Source organism: Oxyura jamaicensis, chromosome 30 (genome assembly GCF_011077185.1).
Source record: "Oxyura jamaicensis isolate SHBP4307 breed ruddy duck chromosome 30, BPBGC_Ojam_1.0, whole genome shotgun sequence".
In the NCBI taxonomy this organism is placed as follows: domain Eukaryota; kingdom Metazoa; phylum Chordata; class Aves; order Anseriformes; family Anatidae; genus Oxyura; species Oxyura jamaicensis.
The window spans coordinates 368756-385133 of record NC_048921.1 but is presented as its reverse complement, the minus strand read 5'-3'; the positions used below and the strand labels follow the sequence as shown (position 1 = coordinate 385133).

The following is a 16378-nucleotide window of genomic DNA, read 5'->3' as shown; positions in this document are numbered from 1 at the left end:
TAAATTTGCCATTTTGGGGTGGTTTTGACCCATCTCTCTGGGCAGGCATGTTGGCCTTCATCGTCTACAAGGGTTTGGATGACTTGCTGCAGAACATCACGGAGCCGACCAAGTGGGAGGTCAACTCCCGCATAGTCAGCGGCACCGTGGGGAATGCCATCACCTTCAATGGCACCTTCAATATCACCCTGCAGCATACAAAGGTGGGTGCTGGGGGGGCCCGGAGTGCTGCTGGGGGGGCGCCGGGTGGGGATTTTCACAAGGATTGCATGGCAGGACGTGTTGCAGTGGGGGCATTGCAACAGTGCAAGTTTGGAGCGTGGCTTCGGTGCGGTTTGGGGTGAATTCAGGGTTGGTGCAGCCCCGTCCTGGTGCAAATTCAGATCCAGCATAAATTCAGGGTGGGTGCAAATCCCCAGCCCGGTGCGAATTTGGACTCTGTGCATCCCTGTCACAATGCAAACCTGGATCCAGCACAAATCCAGACTCGGTGCATCCCCATTCTGCTGCAAATCTGGATTCCGTGCAAATTCAGGTCGATGCATCCCCATCCTGGTGCAAATTTCAGGTTGGTGCGTGCCCCTCCTGGTGCAAATTCAGACTCAGTGCATGCCCGTCCCTGTGCAAATCTGGATCCTCTGCAATTTTGGGTCTGTGCATCCCCACCCTGATGCAAATTTGTATTTCATGCAAACTCACTTCAGTAAACACTGCCCTGGTGCAAACCCAGATCCAGCACAAATTCAGGACCAGCGCATTCCTGCCCTGGTGCTAATTTGGATTCGGTGTGTCTCTTTCCTGGTGCAAATTTGCATGTGGTGCAAATCCTGATTTGGTGCGGCCCTGTCCCAGTGTAAACTCAGACTTGGTGCATCCCCATCCTGGTTCAAATCTGGGGTTGGTACATCCCCGTCCCAGTGCCAATCAGGATCCCACGCAGGTCTGGGGCTGGTGCATCCCATCGTGGTACAAACCAGGATTCCATGCAGACTCAGGCTGCTGCATCCTCCTGGTGCAAACCTTGCATTCGGTGCATCCCGGTGCAAATTCAGATCTGTGCATCCTCATCCCAAAGCAAATCTGGGCTCGGTGCATCCCCCAAATTCAGATCTCATGAAAATTCAGGGTCAGTGCCTCCCTAAGCCCAGGCTTAGTGTATCCCTATCCCCGTTGGCACCCAAAGGTGGGAAGGGGCGACGCTGACCCTACGCGGGGCTGAAACCTCAAGCGGGGTCGTGCTCCGCAGCCGCTGCAGGAGGACAAGAAGCTGCTCTGTGTGTCGTGGAAGCTGAACAACTCCGAGGGGCAGTGGACACAGCAGGGCTGCGAACGTGTAGGCGGGGACAACTCGAACTCCATCTGCACCTGCAACCACTTCTCCTCCTTCTCCATCATCATGAACATCAATGATGACAACAAAGAAGAGGTGAGGCCCTGCGTATTTCGCGTGCCCACACCATTTCACGTTCTCTCCTTGCCCAACAGTTGAGCTTGGATGGGACAGGCGTGTGATGTCATGCATTATGTCATAATGTAAGCAAAAGAACCGTGTGCTGGAGGTGGTGACCCGCGTGGGGCTGTCGGTGTCGCTGCTCTGCCTCTTCCTCACCATCATCACCTTCGTTCTGTGCCGCTCGCTCTGGAGCGTCAGCATCTCCCTCCACCTGCAGCTCAGCATCTGCCTCTTCATCGCTGACTTCCTCTTCCTCGTGCCCGAGTACTTCACCACCGAGAAGGTAATGGCTCCCTGGGGTCTCCTCGAGCATCTTCGAGTCTCCTCGGGGTCTCTTTGAGCATCTTGGGGTCTCTTTGAGCATCTTAGGGCATTTGAGGGTTCCTTGGGGTCTCCTTGAGCATCTTGGGGTCCCCACAGGCTCCTCAAGGTCTCCTTGAGCATCTTGGGGCATTCAAGGGTTCATTGACGTCTCCTTGGGGTCTCCCTGAGATCTCCTTTAGCATCTTGAGTTATGGTGTAAGAAAGGTTTGAAGGTTTGGAGACCTGTGGTCCAACCCCATCTCAAAGCAGGTCCTACTAGCTGAGGTTCTTCTCGGTCCTTGGTTCCTTTCTTGCTGTGGGTGGGTGAGAGCACCTGAATTAGGATAACTGAGGCTGAAGAGGATATTTGGAAGCCTCCAGATCACCCCTGAACTCAAAGCAGGTCGACCCAGTTGGGGTTCCTTGAGTCTGTTGGGTCCCTTCTTTCTGTGGGAGGGTGCAGCCCCTTGAATTACAGCCGAGCGTAAGATGGAGAAGACCTTTGGAAGTCGCTGGTCCACCCTGAACTCAAAGCCCTCGAGGTTCAAGGCCACAATGGGGCGTTTGGAACACCTCCGAGGGCTGGAGACACCACCACCTCCCGTGGTGACTCCAAAGGTCCTCCAAGAGCCAACCACGGCCTCGGTGTCCCCCCACTCAGCTGGCGTGCAGCATCATAGCCGGCTTGCTCCACTACTTCTTCCTCGCCTCCTTCGCCTGGATGTTCCTGGAGGGTTTGCACCTCTTCCTCACCGTCAGGAACCTGCGCGTCCTCAACTACATCAACGCCAACCGCTTCAAGCGCAGATACATCTACCCCGTGGGCTACGGCTTACCAGCCATCGTGGTGGCCACCTCTGCCGCCATCTACCACAAAGGCTACGGCACCCCGAAGAAGTGAGTCCCACCTAGGCTTGGGGTCAACAAAAGGGGTGGGATCGGCAGAGAACACCGTGCGTTTTGCTGGAATCTCCCCCAAAAAGGACGCCACGGTGTCTGGGCGCGGGTGTTTTCAACGCCACCGAAACCGCCCCGGGGCGGTCGGGGTGTTTTTTCCCTTTTTCTGCCCATTTAGCTGCTGGCTGAGCACAGAGGGAGGATTCAATTGGAGTTTTGTCGGCCCCGTCTGCGTCATCATCCTGGTGGGTGTTTTGCTACAGAAAAGGGGAAAAACTGGGGGGAAAAGAGAAAATTTAGACATCTTTAAGGACGGTGTTAAGCCAATGTCCAATGAACCAGGTTCTCCTGGTGGAGGTAGCACTGTGGTGTGTTAATGATGGGGTTTTGTATCATTGGCCCCTTTTCCAACCCAAATTCATGCTTGTGCCCATGGTTCCTCCCCCACAGACCCTAAACTGAGCAACTTTTGAGATTTGCCTAAAAAGAGCAAGGTCACACATGCATTTAAGGGTGACCTTACGTCCCACGGGCTGCGTGTGCTTGGTGGAGGTCACACCATGTAGCATTGGTGCTTTTTTATTTTTTTCCCTACAGTTGACCCTTTTCCACCCCAAATTTGGAGGCCTATCTTGCAAAATTTATATACATTTTTTTTTTACTTTCTGCACAGATTAATCTGATGTTTTTTCTCATCACCCTCTGGACGCTGCGGAAACGACTCTCCTCCCTCAACGCCGATGTCACAGCCATAAAAAACACCCGGTGGGTTTTTGTGCTGGTGGAAAGTGTTTTGTTTTGTTTTGTTTAATTTGGAGGAAGAGCATTTGGGATGGTTTCGGGGAGAAAAACGAGGAAAACGGGTGTCCCGGCAGGCTGATGACATTCAAGGCGCTGGCGCACGTCTGCATCCTGGGCTGCACGTGGGGTCTGGGCTTGCTGCAGGCGCCGGAGAGGAAGGTGGTGAGCTTCCTCTTCACCATCATCAACAGCCTCCAAGGAGCGTTCATCTTCCTCGTGCACTGCGTCCTCAACCGGCAGGTATGGGGCGGGGGGGGACAGGTGGCGATCTGGGGGGGACAGGGGACGCTGAGGACACGGCCACGGGTGCTGTCCGCAGGTGACGGAGCACTACCGGCGCTGGTTTCGGGTGCTGTGGTGGTGGTCGCCAAAGCCCCAGGAGATGCCCACCACCGAGATGCGGGTCACCTACGTCACGGTAAGCGCGCCCGGACCCCCCCTCACCCCCTTCCCCAGGGTGTTTGGGGGGCTGGTGAGAAACTAGCGGGGTCCCCGCTCCCTTTCGGACCCGTTTCTGCCTCGTTTCACCCCAACTCACGCCCTTTCTCCCCCAGGAAGGGGAAAGATCACAGAGCCACAGTGCCGAGGGCTGCGCGTGGGAGAAGTGACGGTGGGGACGCGCTGGACCAGCTCGTAACCAGCATTTTTCAGCACATCCAGCCCATTTTTACCAGATTCCTGATCATCTCACTCATTTCCAGCATGTTGTTTTTTTCCCTCTGAACAGTGTTTTTCGGAGTTTTCCCCCCAAATCCAACCAATTTTCACCACTTTCCCCAAGAAGCAAGACCTTTTTAGCATTTTCTCACCAATTTTCATCATTTTCTCCCAAGAAACAAGCAATTTTTAGCATTTTCTCTCCCATTTTTAGCACTTTCCCCAAGAAACAAATTATTTCTAGCATTTTCTCCCCCTTTTCTAGCATTTTCTCCCAAGAAACAAACCATTATTACCATTTTCTCCCACAAAACTTTTTAAATTAACAAGTTTTTAATTGAAAGCAGAAGCATATCTTTGTACCAGTGCTACCACTGGCAGACTTTTCTCTGAAAACAGTCTGAAATGGCTAAAAACCAGTTTCATTTTCAGCCACAGGTCCCCTTCTTATTGATTTTCCAGCAAATTTCTCAAGCCTGGCTCAAATTTCCTAATTTTCACAGGGGGAGAGGGAGATCCCAAGGTTAATTTTCAACCCAGAGAAGGAATTTTGTTTCCTGTAATGAATCGTTGTGTTTCGACTGATCGATAACATATAAATCGTCCTCTCCCTCAAGTTTTAGCTTACAATTCTTTAAAAACTATCATTAAAATCAAACCACACTTTGAATGGGTTTCCTTGGATTTAACCTGAAATTTTCAGCCACCTCCAATGCAGCCACTTTACTTGTTTAGGGGGGTAAAAGACTGAATGGTGCTGTTTCTTTAAAATAGATATATATTTATTGGATGATAACGTGCTGAATGAAGAAATGAGCAAGTGAGTGGAATTAGGGTTTTGAGAAGAATTTGGGTTGGGGGGGGTTGGATGTGGGGCTACAGCAGGGCAGAGGGGGGGCTGGTGGCTGCAGGAAGGGAAGGATAAATACAGGAAAAAGGATTTAAAAGTGGGAAAACAAACGAAAAAAAAAATCCAGAAATTTTCTTTTCTGAGAGTTAAGCAGAAGCCATGAAGCAGTACTGGAGCTTGGGGGGAAAAGGAGAAATTCAGCAACGTGGAGAAACAGGACTGTTTTTGTGCCAGTGAGTGGGTTTTTACCTTTCCACAGTGGCTTTTTTAACCAAAACCACCCTTTTCTTGTTGGTGTTTTGTGGGCCGGGCTCGCAAGGCTCATGGTTGCAAGGATTTCACTGGATTTAGGGATTTGTGCAGGCAAGAAACAGGAGCCTGGAGCCATCCGGGTGAGCCCGATCCCCCAGGAGCTTTGTGATTTTGTCCAGCTCCTAAGAGGGAGGTTTAAAATGTGTTTTTCTACTTGCGTATTGGAAACTGTCTGAAAACAAAGCAAAACAAACACGGCTGAAGTCAGCAATTCCAGGACTTTTCACAAATCCAGTGGTTGGAGCGGGAGCAGTGCTCGTCAAACCAGAAGCCGTTGGTCCCCATGGTGCCACAGTTGTTCTTTTCCCTGTTGCTGTTCTTGCTCCATGTGTTCCAGAAGCTGGAGAGAGGGGAAAAGAAGAAAGAGAAGAAAAAAGAACAAAAAGAGGGGAAGGGAGAAGGAGAAAAAATAAAAAGAGCGCCACAGTGGCAGAGCTCTCCCAAGAACAGGGGAAATTTGTATTTCAAGGGAAGGAGTCTGCTAAAAAGCTCCATCCTGAACCCCAGACGGTTGTTTTTGTTTTGTCTTGTTTTGCCACCAGCAAGAAAAAATGCTCCAATAACGCATTTTTCTAATGTAAGCCCTTTGGTTTGTGTAAAATCACCTAAGCAACCCTATTTCAGCGGCTCAAATTCACCTTTTTCTCCTCTTGGGGCGATTTTCCAATTGTAGGGAATCCCTGTATGGGTTTTTTTACCTCACACTCAAAGGTTTGCCATTTGTCCAGAACCAGTCACCGCCCTTCGGCTTATACGTCACTCCCATCCAGTACACGTTGCTGTCGTTCATGTTGTCCTTCAGGAACTTCTAAAAAGGCAGAGTTGATTAAAACAACCCCCCAAAAAAAACCAAACAATTCTGGGGACCCTGTAAGTAATATGGAGAATCTCAAAGCTTTTGGTATTTGGTGATATCATCACCACAACTGAGCAGAATTTTTTGGTAAATAACAAATAGTTTTGGTGCTTTAAAGCTAAATACAAACACAGTGCTCTGGAAGTGATATTTTGACCCTTTTTGACTCATTTTTAGCACTTACTCTTAAAAAGAAGTTCCGCTCTACCAAACTTGGTTTAGCCACCAAGCACTTGTCTCTACTTCAAATAACTGAGCAGATGGCCAATTTAAGCCAAAAAAAATGAGGTTTTGGAGGTCCCCTGTTTGCCAGAGTAGGAATTGTGCTAAAAATAGGGGGCCTGGGCACGGTGCAAGCTGAAGAAATGGCAGTTTTTCACTGGAAAGCGTCTGGCTGACCTGCTCTGGCTCCGTTTCGACAATGACCAGGTGAGCGTCTTGGTCGATGCAGGTCTCCTTCGCATCCGACCAGTTCATCACCTCTGTCGAGAAGTAGTAGCAGCTCCTCTCGAATATCCTCCAGCCAGCCAAGCATTTGTTGTTGGGGAGGGTTTGGCAGATCAACGCTGGAAGGACAAGAAACCCCCAAAACGTCTCAAAATCAGCACCGATCACCCCAAGCTTCCAGACTTTTTGGGCTAAACCCAGGTTTTTCTCCGGGTGCGTGATGGGGCACCACCACGACAGCGATACTCCCGCAGCTTTACCTGCGATGTCCTGCAGCTCCTTGTAGTACCTGCGCATCCCGCTCCGCACCCTCGCCTGCTCCTGCCGCGACTCCGACATCTCCTGCAGCACTGGGGAGCACAGCAGGGTGAGCCCCCCCTAGCCGCCCACCCTTTTTCCCACTCCTCCCTTTGGGTTTCCCAAATCTTCATCTTTTTCTTCTGAAATTTAGTTCATTTCCGCATGCAGAAATGGGCTGTAAAACTCCCGCACCACCAGCTGCCTGTTTTGCTGCACGGTTTTCTTTTTGGGTGACATTTTGCTGCAATATCACTCATAATAGCGTTTAATTAATCACTCATTTGGCAGCAGTTAAGGAGTTGCTCAATTGTATCTGACTTTTGCAGAACTTTCAATAGGATTTACACCCTTCCCGTCCTGTAGCAGAGGTAACAGCGCGGATTTCCCCCCGGTGAGCTCCTAATCCACAACCAGGGTAACTCCCACGACGCCTAGAGGGCTGTTCTGCTCCTGTTTGTACCCTTTTGGGGTTAATTCCATTGGGATTGATTGCAGAGCTTGGTCAGTGCCCGATTTATGCTGTTACCCCGCTGCAGTTCCCCGTGGATCAGTGGGAATTGGAACCAAACGAAGTTGGTGTTGTTCCACTAAGAGCCGGAGCAGAACCAGGAGCCACCCTCCCCCAAAAAAGTCATTTTTTATTCAGTGCGCACCAAGTAATGAAACGTGGTGCTGGAAAGGACACAAACACCCCAAAATCAGGGCCTCCCAGCTCCCACTAAGCTGGGAGCGCGTCACCGTGGGGCTGCGCATCCAAGGACCTACTGGTAACTTGGGTCTCTGACTGGTTCGACTTCAAGAGCTCCAACTCCGCCGTGATTTCCACTTCTGGAATGGAAACGATGGGAAAAAAAAGTGGCTGGATGAAACCAAGGAATGTGCAGCAACCTCTGAATCCACCCAGCTGAAGGTTTCTGGGCTGAGTGAGGGATTTATTGTGAGTTTACACCCCGGACCAAAGATGGAGCACCAATGGCGTGGGGGGAAGGAGGCAGATGTAGCACCCCGAGGGCAATTTGGAGACCCTAAAACTCACGAAATGGAGTGGAAATTTAAGTATTTGTGGTGACCGATGGGCTTTAGCTACAATATCAACAAGGATGCGTGCTTAAAGCATCACGAGCACAAGATGCATGTTATTTTTCACGGTGAAAAAGCTTTTTTTAGGGTGTTTCACCAAACCAGCTGCCTCCCAGCCCATCGGGGCCACTTGTGGGGCCACTCACGTTTCACCAAGACCAGCGCGAGGAGCAGCACCCACGCGACGAAGCTCAGCGCCATCAAGACGTAGAGGACGGCCACCGACATCTGCCTGGGGCCCTGGCCAGGCGCCGGGTTGTCTGCGGAGAGCGGTGCGGGGAAATCAGGGAGGAATCGGGATAAAAACCCACTCGAGCCCTCTGGTGTCAGCCTAGGCGAGACAAAATGAAGCGACTGACCTGTCTGGGAAGGATTTGGAGACGCCGGTTTCCCCGCCAGGATGTAAACTCCTGTGGAGAGGAAGGAAAGCGTCGCTGGAGGGCATTTTTAAGGCATTTTAGGGTCAAATCCGGCCCCGCTGAGGCCCTCGACCGCACGGGGGATGCAGGGAGAGGAGGTGGGTGCTACCTGTGCCTCCTTTGCTCCTCTGGCTCCGCAGATCTTCATCGGATGGTGGTGGCTTGCGATCCGACTCCGACACGGACACGTCGTCGTAATCGTCCTCGTCGGCAAAGCTGTCTGGGGACGCTACGGGAGAGAAAAACGGGTGAAATCTGGGTTTTCTTTTGGGCAGGAATCCCAGCTGTTAACAACCAGCTCAGTCCTTCGGGAAACATCAAAAAATGCCATTCCCCTCTCAGAGTTAGCTGCAGTTTTGGTAAATCCGCAAGAGCTCCGGCAAGATTTTTCTCAGTAGGTGTAATTTCGTCATTTTTATGGAGTTTTACAATGTCGCTGCACTCTTCTGGAGCTGGGTCCTCCCCCTGGTCGCAAATCTAAGCGATTCTGCTGAAGTTTGAACTCCTCCATGCCAGGAGGGGACAAATTTCAGCTGCAAACTTGCAAACGCTTCCTTCAGGCGGGTGGAGCAATAAATTCCCTCTCACTTTCTCCAGGGAAGGTTTTCAAGTTTTGTTTTTTTTTTTAGGCAATTTGATCTCATTTTATGGAAGGAATCAAATTCAGAGAGAAACACCACGTACAGAGGTGCATTTGACCGAGCAAGCTGAAAATAAAGCCCGGTTCAGCCTCGGGGAGGCACCTCAGGGAGTTCTGCTTTCCACCCGTGCTACCAAAAAAAAGCCTGAAAAGGTGAATATGCTGACTTACCCGGCCGGAAGTCGCCCAGGGGTGTCATCTTCCCAGCAACGGAGTAAATTCCTGAATAAAAAGGGAAGGAAAAGGGTGCTCAGGATAACAGGAGGACACTCAAAAACTCTTGTGCCACCATCACCACGGGCAATGATGTCGCTGATGCTTTCTGAAGATCCGGCGCGGAGTTTGTGTGTGTGAAATTAGGCGAAAACCTGGAGATTTAGGGACTTTTTCAGCTGAGAGCGGAACCCGTGTGACCCTGCGCATCCCAACACGTTTCGCCCCGCTCCGTACAGCGGCGCTGCCCTCCTGTGCGATCCGACGCCTCCCCACCTGGCCGGGACCCCCGCCACCCCCAAAAACACCCGGAAAAAAAGGTGTTTTCACCCCGATTTTACCTGCTTGTCTCACCAGCCGCTTGGCAGGGAGCGGCGGGGGGCCCAGCCAGTTGCCGTAGGTCTCTTGCTGGGCCATGCTCGGCCGGGGCGAGCGGCTGCGCAGGCGCCCGGCGGGGAGCTAGACCCCCCGGCACGCAGCCCGGCACACCCCTCGCCGCCTCCGGCACCCCATTTTGGCCAGCGGTTCGGCCCCAGGGTTTCGGTTCCTCTCTGCGCCGGGACGGCGGTGGCATGCAAATGGGGGACGAAGCTGCGCTCTTCCCACCGCAAGCAAAAGGGTTTTTCTGGGGGGGGAGTAATGGGATCGGTATTTTAGGGGGTGACGGCGCTGCAGCGAAACGGCGACAGCGCCGGAGCTCCGTCACCTGTGGGGATCTGGAAGCGGCTCCTAAAGAGCTGTGGTTTTTCAGGGGTCGTGAATAAAACCACGCCGCGCACAACGCGGGGATGGTCGGGGGCGCTGGACGCCGTGCGGGTGAAATCCCAAATCCTCCAGCGGGGCCCGTGCTAGCCCCGGGAAGGGGAATCCAGCAGCAAGGCTTTTCGGCAAAACAACCGTCGCGCTTCGACGCCCACGAGCTGGGTATTTGCATGCGCACCCCAAAAACATGTTCACACCTCGGCTTTGCTGCTCTCTCTTCCGTTTTGGTTTTTTTTTTTCACCTAAACCCTGGGAATAAGGTGTGCCGCGCCCCTCCCTCCTCGGCGCTGCTCTGCTCCCGTGGGTTTTGCTTCAAGTTGCAATCAAAAGATTTTATTTATTTTTCCTGATTAACCAGCAAGCGATACGCTGAGCGCGCGGCAGGAAAGCGGCTGACAAAATGTTAACAAACACCCCCAAAATGTCCAAACCCTCCTCTAGGTCTGACCCCAGCGCGACGCTGGACGCCGGGAGGATGCTCCCCTTTTCGGACGCCTCTTTCCACGCCAGCTCCCTCCTTTCCAGGGCGAATCCCGTCTCCTGCTAAATCGGGCTGATGTTTTTAGGTCTACACGCCGCGGGGATTCACCTGAGGGGGAGAATCTGCAGCAAAAACGCACGGCGCGCCCACACCCTGCGCGCGGTGATGCCTCCTGACCCCACAACCCCTTGCTTTTTAAGCCTTTTTTCCATCGCCTACTGTCGCGCTTCCTCCACGGTCGGTAATTACGCAGCAGCAAGTCGCCCTTCGCCCCGCAGCGCCGAGTTTTCGTCCCGCGCTTGCTTTTGCCGTCTTTTTGCTGGTTTTCCCCCATTTTTAAGCCCGCTAGCAGCTGCGCTCGCAGACCCAGGCCTCGACACTGCTGCAGGTGGCGTCGTTCCAGAGGCCTCTGGAGGAGACGGTGGCACAGTCCTCACCGTGCTGGCCCACGTTGTTGGGTTCGCCGCTATTCCAAAACCTGCGGGAGGGGGGGGGGGCACGCTGGTTTGGGTAGGAAGCTCTACATTTGGAAACCGGTTGGTTTTTACGGTCTTTTTTTAAAGGTTCTACGCAGGGAGCAGCCAGGCGGAGCGCGCACCCGCCCCACAGCGTCCCCTCCTCTCCTTTTACCGCGTGGAAGCAGCTCTGCGTCCACTTCAGGGATTTTCCCTTCCCCCCCGCCCCGGTTAGCGTCCAACAGCTCCGTTTCAGTTTCGGTGCTTTTCCCCCAAATCCTGAGAATGAGGAGAGTTGTCAGAAACAACCCCTTGGCCTCGGGGTGAGGACGCTCAGCGGGTGCTGAGGCTCCTCGCGCTCAGTTCTCAGCCCCAAAACCGAAGCGATTTGGGGGGAAAACACCAAAAGCTTGCCTGCAGCCGTCCCTCTTACCTTTCCCTCCAGTTCACACTTTCAGGTGCCACAAAACCTTTTCCTGTGCCATTTTCACGCTCCGCCGGAGCAGAGCATGCGGGTGGGTTAGTAAGGGTGCAGCGCTCTGCTTTTTGGGGCAAAAAAAGCATTAAAAAGCTGGGCCGGGGGGGGGGGGGGCAATTTGCCCTCCGATGCTGCTGGAAAACTTACGCAAGAGAAAGGGAGCGGCCGTCCAGCCACTGCCAGTCGCCTTCTTTGTGCATGTCGCTCAGGCCCAGCCAGAACACCCGCGTCTCCATGATGTGATTTGCCAGAAATTTCTGTAAATGGGGGGAAAAAAAAGGCTTCGGGATGGGAAGGGGGCACCAACGGGGAGCTGCCGTTTGGCTTTCGGCAGCACCGAGGTTGTTGGTGATGGTGGGGGGGGGGACGAGTGTGAGGTGCCACCAGCGTGGCACAAAACGGGCCTCTCCCACCCCCCAGGATCCCCCTCGGGGTCTCACAGGCGAGGGGGGGGGGGCGCTCCCCACAGACATTTCCCAAGGGATGCTTAAATCACGCCAGTCGTTTTGGGGACAAACCCAACCGATTTGGCCAAGCCGCTTCAGAACCACAGGGGAACCTCAAGGCTGGGGGACTCGGATGCTTTTTCTGAGCTGTGAAGGCTCCAACAGCCCGTGCCTCACCTCCTGCTTTCCATTTGCTTTGTATAAGTCTAATTTTCTTCTAAATGTGTTAAATGCGGAGGGTTATTTTGGGTTTTTTTTGGTGCCTTTTTTGTGGAAATCCTTGGCTTACGTTTTCCAGCTCGCTGTCGACGATGGCCAGCTGACCGCCGAGCTCGGCGCAGGAGGCGTTAGCGTCCATCCAGGGCTTGGGATTGGTGGAGAAAAAATAGCAGGTTTTGGTGAACTGCAGCCAGCCGGCAGGACACCTCGTGCAGAGAACTTCTGAGGGAAAACAGGGGAAAAAAAAAGAAAAACTGAGGTGGGTGAGCGCAGGGGGACGCCTGCGGGCTCAGCTCGGCCTCTCCCCCTCACCTGAGAGGTTTCGCAGCCCCTCCAGCGCCGTGCTGAGGAGCGTCGCCACGCGGCTCTGCTCCTGCCGCAGCTCTGCCAGCTGCTCCAGCGCAAGCTCCGGCGCCTCCCTTCCCTCTGCCGGGGCGGAAAATGAGGGAAAATGTAATTCAGGTTTCGCCAGAAGAAACCCAAATAAACCATGTTTACGGCCCTTCCCCTTTTCCTTTCTGCCCTGATTTGTGCTGTGGCTTTTGCTGGGTACTTTTCCCAGCGGGAGGTGGTGTTCTCTCAGCTTCACCCACCAAAACCTCAAAGCCCTTTCACTGAACATCGGGGTTTTTTGTGCACTTGTCACCAGGCTGAGAAAGCCTTCTTGCCGTTGCATTCTACTTCATGGTATTGCAAACTCCTTCAGATCGGCTCCGCGAGCTCCCGGTGCTACCAGCACATCTTAGGAACCTTTAGACCATCTCCCCAGTGCTTTGGGATAGAAGGGCTGAATTTAACGATTTTTCATCAAAATCAGGCTCTCACCCAGGATGCGGATGCGATCCGACAGCTCCTTCCCGCACTCTGTTTTGCACTGTGCCATCTTCCACTGCATGTTCTCCATTTCTCGGGACGCTGGAGGGAGGAAAAACTTTGCTTTTGACCCCACTGCCCACACCCGGTATTAAATGCTGGGATTCTGCCTGAATTTCCCCCCAAACCACCTTGTCCTCGGCGTACCATTTAGAAGTTGGCTCTGAATCGCCTGGAGCTCGCCTGACAGCTGCTTATCTAAGAGGAAAAAAGAGGAGAAACCTCAAAACAAGCCCATGGCCATCTCCATCCCGCCAGAAGGGATGATTCTGGTTGGGTTTAAGGGAAAAGCCACCCCCAGAAGCAGCAGGTTTCGTACCGAGGGCGTGCTGGACCTCTGAGAGGTTGTGCCAGGCTGTCGTGTGGCTCCTCTCGCCCTGCAGCTGGGCTTGGGCCAGCGCCTCCCACACCGCCGACACTGGGGAAAGGAGCCAAAGGTTTTGTTCCGTTTGCTTGTCTTTTCCCCCAAAATTGTGCCTGCCTCACGCTTGGTGGGGGTCCGGTTGCGTGTGCTGGACTCACCTCTTCGGGTGTTGGCGATGGTGAGAGCCACGAAGATCACGAAGCCGAGGGCCAGCAGCGCGTAGAGCAGCACAACGGCTCTCTGCGGGGACGAGGGCAGGAGGGACAGCACTGTGGGGGGAAAAAGGGCGTGAGGCAGCCCCAGAGAACTCCCCGGCAAACCTCTTGGAGGAGAAGAGCGCAAAGAGGAGAGATTCCCCTGAGCTCTACCCTGAGAAGCTCCGCCGCTCCGTTCTCCACACCCAAACCTCTTTTTCTTTTTGATCGCAACACAACGGAAGGATCACGAAGCAAAATTTAGCTATAATTTTGGCAAAAGACCCATGTCAAGAGCTGAAAACCTCCGTTTTCTTGTGTTCTAACTCCAGAGCCACTCCCTCAACCCTGGTGTGGCCCCACTACCTCCTTTGGGTGCTTTCCTCTGTTCTTCTTCCTCCAACAGCATGTCCTTGGTGAGCTCCCAGTTCTCACCAGTGCTCTCAGCGCCATCGTTCCGTGCCATCTCTGGTCCTTTTTCCCTTTGATTTCACCCCAATTTTATGCGGTCGTGCAGATGCGTCAGCTCTTCCGGGGGAAGCACATGTTCATATTTCATAATTCGGATTTCCAAGAAAAAAAAAAAAAAAAAACGTGCACACTCAGGAACTTTTGGAGCGGCTGCGGGGCACGGCCTGTCACCACACGCCACTTCCCCGCTGGTTTTTAGATGCTCACCATCACGCTGCTCCTCTCAAATGAAGCCCATACCCCTCCGAGGTGGTGGGTTTTGAAGGTTCTGTGCCAAAATGATGCGGTGTGTGCACAAATCTGTCTTTGTTTTGGTTCGGTTTTTGGTGGGAATTCTAATTTAGGGTTTTGCTCGGTGCTTTTGTGGGACTTTCAGATGTTCTTAACCTGGCGCTGTGAAAATCCTCGTTCTGTTTTGACAAAGATTCGATCTCCTGAAAATTCTTTCATTTCCCGCAGGGCTTGGAGCCAGGCGTCCGGGGGCTATTGCAGAAACCGAAAGTTTGAATTTATGAGTAACTTCACTGTTGACTGATTTTGGCCAAATTTCAGAGGACTGAGGCACTGGGGAAGAGCAAACACGGCCAAAAAGTGAATGGCCTTCACCCTGGCTCTCTTGCTCAGGGCAAACAGCTTCCTCCTTTTGTCTGATTTCCCCTTTTTTCATCCCGAATTTAAGGGAAGTAGAGGCTGAACTTCCCCCCAGGGTGGCCACTCATTACCCGCAGGGCCCCAACACTTCATGAGAAACAACAGGATTGGTTTCGGGCCCAAATGCTGTGAATTTGGCCCACATGTTCTGAGTGGATATACTCCCCCCCTCCAAGCGTGTGATGTGGGAGAAGATTATAAAAGGAAAAAAAAAAAAAAAATCCAGGACAGCACTTTCTAAGGAGAAAGAATCGAAAACAGAAAGAATCAGAAAGAATCGAAAACAGGGCTGGAAGTCAAGAGTGGACCAAAAAAAAAAAGCAGCTCCCACACCTAAACCCTCAACAATCCTTAACTCTTTAACCCTTTTTAGGGTTTTTATCTTTAAAGGGATATCTTTGCCTTCAGGGTTTTTATCCTAAAGAGATTTTCAACCACTTAGCAAGGTGGTTTTCACAAAGAAAATACTTTAAATACTGAAGCCAGAGTGGCAGAAAATCCCTTTACGCTGCCCAGACAAACATTTTAGCACCATTAAAATGTTCCCAGGGGAATCTCGGCTCCTTGGCACCCTCAGGCCTTGGGGGTGTCCCACCCCCCTGTCTCTGGGGCCAGCAGGACCCTCAGTGTCCCCATATCATCGGATCATGAAACATCCCGAGTCGGAAGGGACCCGCGAGGATCACTGAGTCCAGCTCCTGGCTCCACACACACCTACCTAAAAATTAAACCAGTATTTTCTGAGGACAATTGTCTCCTGGGGGACACGGAGCACCTGGGGGGCCCGGTCTCCCTACAGCCCAGTCTCTAAGGGTATCAGGACCCTCACTGTCCCCACAGCCCTGTCCCTGGGGACACTGGGACCCCACAGCGCCACAACTTCAGGCCTGGGAAATGTGGGACCCCCCCCCCCCCCGGGGGGCAGCCATTTTGTCCCCCATCCTGGCAGCCATTTTGTCCCCACCCCTGGGGATTTCAGCACCCCCAATGTCCCCCCCCTTGGATCCCTACAGGACGGGGGCTCTGGTCACACCAACACCCCCTGGGCCCTCATTGCTCCGAGCCCCCCCCGCCCCCAGTGTCCCTGTGCGGGCACCCCAAAGCCCCTGAGGTAACGGGAGGGGGCGGATCCCTTCTCCTCAGAGCTGCTACTCACTACTCGACGCCCCATTGGTGGGAGCTTCTGTCCATAACCCTCTTCAGCCAATCAAAGTGGCTGATTCACCCGCTGAGGCAGGATCAACCACCTGTGCTGAGGGGTGGGAACACCGTCCGGTGTCCGTGCTTCCGATTGGCTGGCTCATCGCCTCTGCGACAGAGAATGGTGCGTTCTCCGATCAATCACTATTGGCTTCAGCCAAAGGGGCGGGGCTTATTGTCCTCTCCTGTCAACCGAGGTGCCACTCCAAGCGAGGCGTTGCATCCCATTGGTCATTCTGCCCATCCATCACCTCCATTTATGCCTTCCATTCGTCTCCCAAAAAGGCCCATGGGGGGGAGGACCATCTCCTTGAACCTCATTGGCGAAACACCTGTCCATCAACACCCGCCTGGCCTTCCCATTGGCTTAGCGGGCAGAAGGCGGGGCTTCTTAGCCAACTCCCCCTCCAAGGCTTATTCCTGCACGGGCCTCAGCGATTGGCTACCGAGCCAGAGTGGGCGGGCATAGGCGCGAAGGCGGCGCGATGATTGGCTGCGGGGCGGGGCCGCCTGTCACTCGGTGTCAGGGCGGCGGCGGCGGCGGCGGCTCCCCCAT

The 16378-nt window shown here is 53.3% G+C and overlaps 3 protein-coding genes across 4 annotated transcripts; 1 reads left to right on the top strand and 2 right to left on the bottom strand.

Moving 5' to 3' along the window:
- The first annotated feature begins 47 nt into the window (after positions 1–47).
- LOC118155442 (adhesion G protein-coupled receptor E4-like) lies at positions 48–4781 on the top strand. Its single transcript, XM_035308702.1, has 9 exons — positions 48–203; positions 1247–1426; positions 1539–1736; positions 2418–2653; positions 2832–2898; positions 3327–3418; positions 3529–3694; positions 3774–3872; positions 4009–4781. Exons 1-9 carry the CDS (start codon positions 48–50, stop codon positions 4060–4062), a joined length of 1248 nt encoding a protein of 415 aa, XP_035164593.1. The 3' UTR covers positions 4063–4781.
- Positions 4782–4871: 90 nt separating this feature from the next.
- LOC118155466 (CD209 antigen-like protein C) lies at positions 4872–9840 on the bottom strand. Its single transcript, XM_035308750.1, has 10 exons — positions 9570–9840; positions 9187–9237; positions 8485–8604; positions 8316–8366; positions 8103–8216; positions 7642–7704; positions 6837–6926; positions 6529–6695; positions 5972–6081; positions 4872–5613 (listed from the first exon to the last, which is right to left on the bottom strand). The coding sequence occupies exons 1-10, from the start codon at positions 9643–9645 to the stop codon at positions 5478–5480; spliced, it is 978 nt and encodes a 325-aa protein (XP_035164641.1). The 5' UTR covers positions 9646–9840; the 3' UTR covers positions 4872–5477.
- A 969-nt stretch (positions 9841–10809) lies between these two features.
- LOC118155465 (C-type lectin domain family 17, member A-like) lies at positions 10810–14103 on the bottom strand. Of its 2 annotated transcripts, none has more exons than XM_035308749.1 (9): positions 13867–14089; positions 13465–13575; positions 13262–13360; positions 13090–13140; positions 12895–12984; positions 12382–12495; positions 12140–12291; positions 11552–11661; positions 10810–10949 (listed from the first exon to the last, which is right to left on the bottom strand). In XM_035308749.1, the coding sequence occupies exons 1-9, from the start codon at positions 13964–13966 to the stop codon at positions 10817–10819; spliced, it is 960 nt and encodes a 319-aa protein (XP_035164640.1). In that variant the 5' UTR covers positions 13967–14089; the 3' UTR covers positions 10810–10816. The 2 variants fall into 2 exon arrangements, with proteins under 2 accessions (XP_035164640.1, XP_035164639.1); XM_035308748.1 differs by lacking the exon at positions 10810–10949 and adding an exon at positions 11001–11205 and having other exon boundaries at positions 13867–14103.
- Positions 14104–16378: the final 2275 nt, after the last annotated feature.